Source organism: Austrofundulus limnaeus, unplaced genomic scaffold (genome assembly GCF_001266775.1).
Source record: "Austrofundulus limnaeus strain Quisiro unplaced genomic scaffold, Austrofundulus_limnaeus-1.0 Scaffold288, whole genome shotgun sequence".
Classification (NCBI taxonomy): Eukaryota; Metazoa; Chordata; class Actinopteri; order Cyprinodontiformes; family Rivulidae; genus Austrofundulus; species Austrofundulus limnaeus.
Genome location: NW_013952690.1, coordinates 554,204 through 556,132, shown reverse-complemented (window position 1 = coordinate 556,132; position 1,929 = coordinate 554,204). Strand labels below are relative to the sequence as shown.

At 39.1% G+C, this 1,929-nt stretch overlaps 1 protein-coding gene across 1 annotated transcript in view; it reads right to left on the bottom strand.

The window, feature by feature from the left end:
- Window positions 1–513: 513 nt before the first annotated feature.
- LOC106526686 (translation initiation factor eIF-2B subunit alpha) overlaps window positions 514–1,929 on the bottom strand; it is a gene marked incomplete at its 3' end in the record, with an annotated part of 14,119 nt that continues 12,703 nt past the window's right edge. Inside the window, 2 exon segments of the mRNA XM_014021348.1 lie at window positions 514–582; window positions 656–768. Of these exon segments, the coding sequence (XP_013876802.1) occupies window positions 514–582; window positions 656–768 (182 nt within the window).

Genomic DNA, 1,929 nt, shown 5'->3' with positions numbered 1-1,929 from the left:
GTCATGATATGTATCGTATCGCCAAATTCTTGCCAATACACAGCCCTATTTGGTAGTAGCTGATAGTCATTCACAGTCCATTTTAAGTGAGCATCTCAAGTTATCTCATGAAATTGCACATTAAGTTTTTTTTCCAAGTCTGAAAAAATCCATTGAAATAGGGCTACAACTCCATCAGTCCTCAACATAAGATTTGTTAGTAACATTTATTTAACTGAGTGAAATCACATTTTTGCAAGGGAGGCCTGGGCCTGAAGGCAACCTAACATGCATGTTTTTATCTGTGGGAGGAAACCTGAGTGCCCGGAGAAAACACACATAGGCAAGAGGAGAACATGCTACCTCCACACAGAAAGAGGGATTGAACCTGGTAGGCATCATTGTCAACCACTGAGCTGCCTAAAATGATCTTAAGATGATTTTAGTTTAAATCTCAGGTAAGAAAGGTGGTGGGTATATGCATCCTAAACGTTAAGCTTTTAACTTTAAGAAATAAAATGATATCTTATTCACCCGACAGCTGCATCTAGGACGACTGTCACTGGAACATGAAGATTCTTCAGGGCTTCTGCCATCTGTCGCCTGAATCAAACAAACAAACTCAGTGAGTGTGTGTTCTTTAAGACAGACAGGATACACACTCTGTTCCACTCACCCAGCAGCATCTGGCTGGGACTCTGTAACAAACACAGAAAAGCGTTTCTTTTCAGCTGCAGCTTTCTCCAGCACTCTGAGGACAACTCTGGAGTACGAATGAGTCAGGATTTTCTGACAGGTGGAAAGGAAAGAAAGAAAAACATGTTTCTGAAACGAGATTTAAGGAGCAACACTTAAAATGTGGTTTGAAATATTGTGTGAAATGGGGAAAATGTTTGGTAAAGATTTGGAATTAGACCTAAGAATTTTGATCTCAGATCTCCCAGATGCATTGTATTGCTATTAGTAAATAGCAGGCAAACATTAAATAATATACAACACATCTACCTTTGCTGCCAGAGAAAGTCCTGCTACAATGAGTTGTTGAGTAAAGGGTATRAAATTGAAATTGTTTCACTAGTGCCTTTCAAAGGTTTTACATAATAAAGTGGAACATTTTTTACACTCTTGTAACCATAATGAGCTTTTCTTGAACATAAATCTTCCATCTTTGATTACAAGAACCCTTAAAATTTAGTTTAATCTGTAGTGAGCCTTCACTCTTATGAGGATTTACTTACACTTCTTGTAATGAAAGTTATAAGGAAATTCACGGGTTCTTCTGTTTAAGGAAAAAACAACCCCTCTGTAAATATGAGACCACACAATAAGTGAACATGAGACAGGAATTTAGTTGATCTAATATTAAACGAGATTGTTTATTTACAGAATCAAATAAATCACTAATGTACAACTTAGCGCTTTTGTTTCATGTTTTAACACTCACTGTACTGATATTTTGGACACTATAGCACAAGGTAAAACAGAGAACTGTCCAGTAAGAAAATCCTTAAAATGAGGAAGAGTTTGCCGTAAGGCTGAGCATCTGTGGAAAAGCACTAAGCTGGAGGTTCACAGGCTCTATCTCAAAGAACTGATCAGCTCCTTAAATGAAATGAGCTCAAGAATGCCAGGTCCATTTATTTCATTAAATTCAAAAGAAGAAATCAAAAAATCTTGTTTGACCCAATCAAGAACATTGTTTAATCAACTTTTTCTTCTGTAAGGGCTTTTACAAATGCAGATTGCAATCTGTTTTTAAATTATTTCACAGACAAAGTTACCGGCATCAGGATCTATATGGCTGTGTCCAAAACGACAGGCCGGGTCCTCCGGAGGACCCAGACCTCCCCGGTCGCGGCGGGCCGGGTCCTTGGCAGACCGGGAAGACCGGAAAAAAAGAAGCTGTGAATTTGGACGGTCTAGCCCCCCCTCCTTACCCCGGCGTACGTC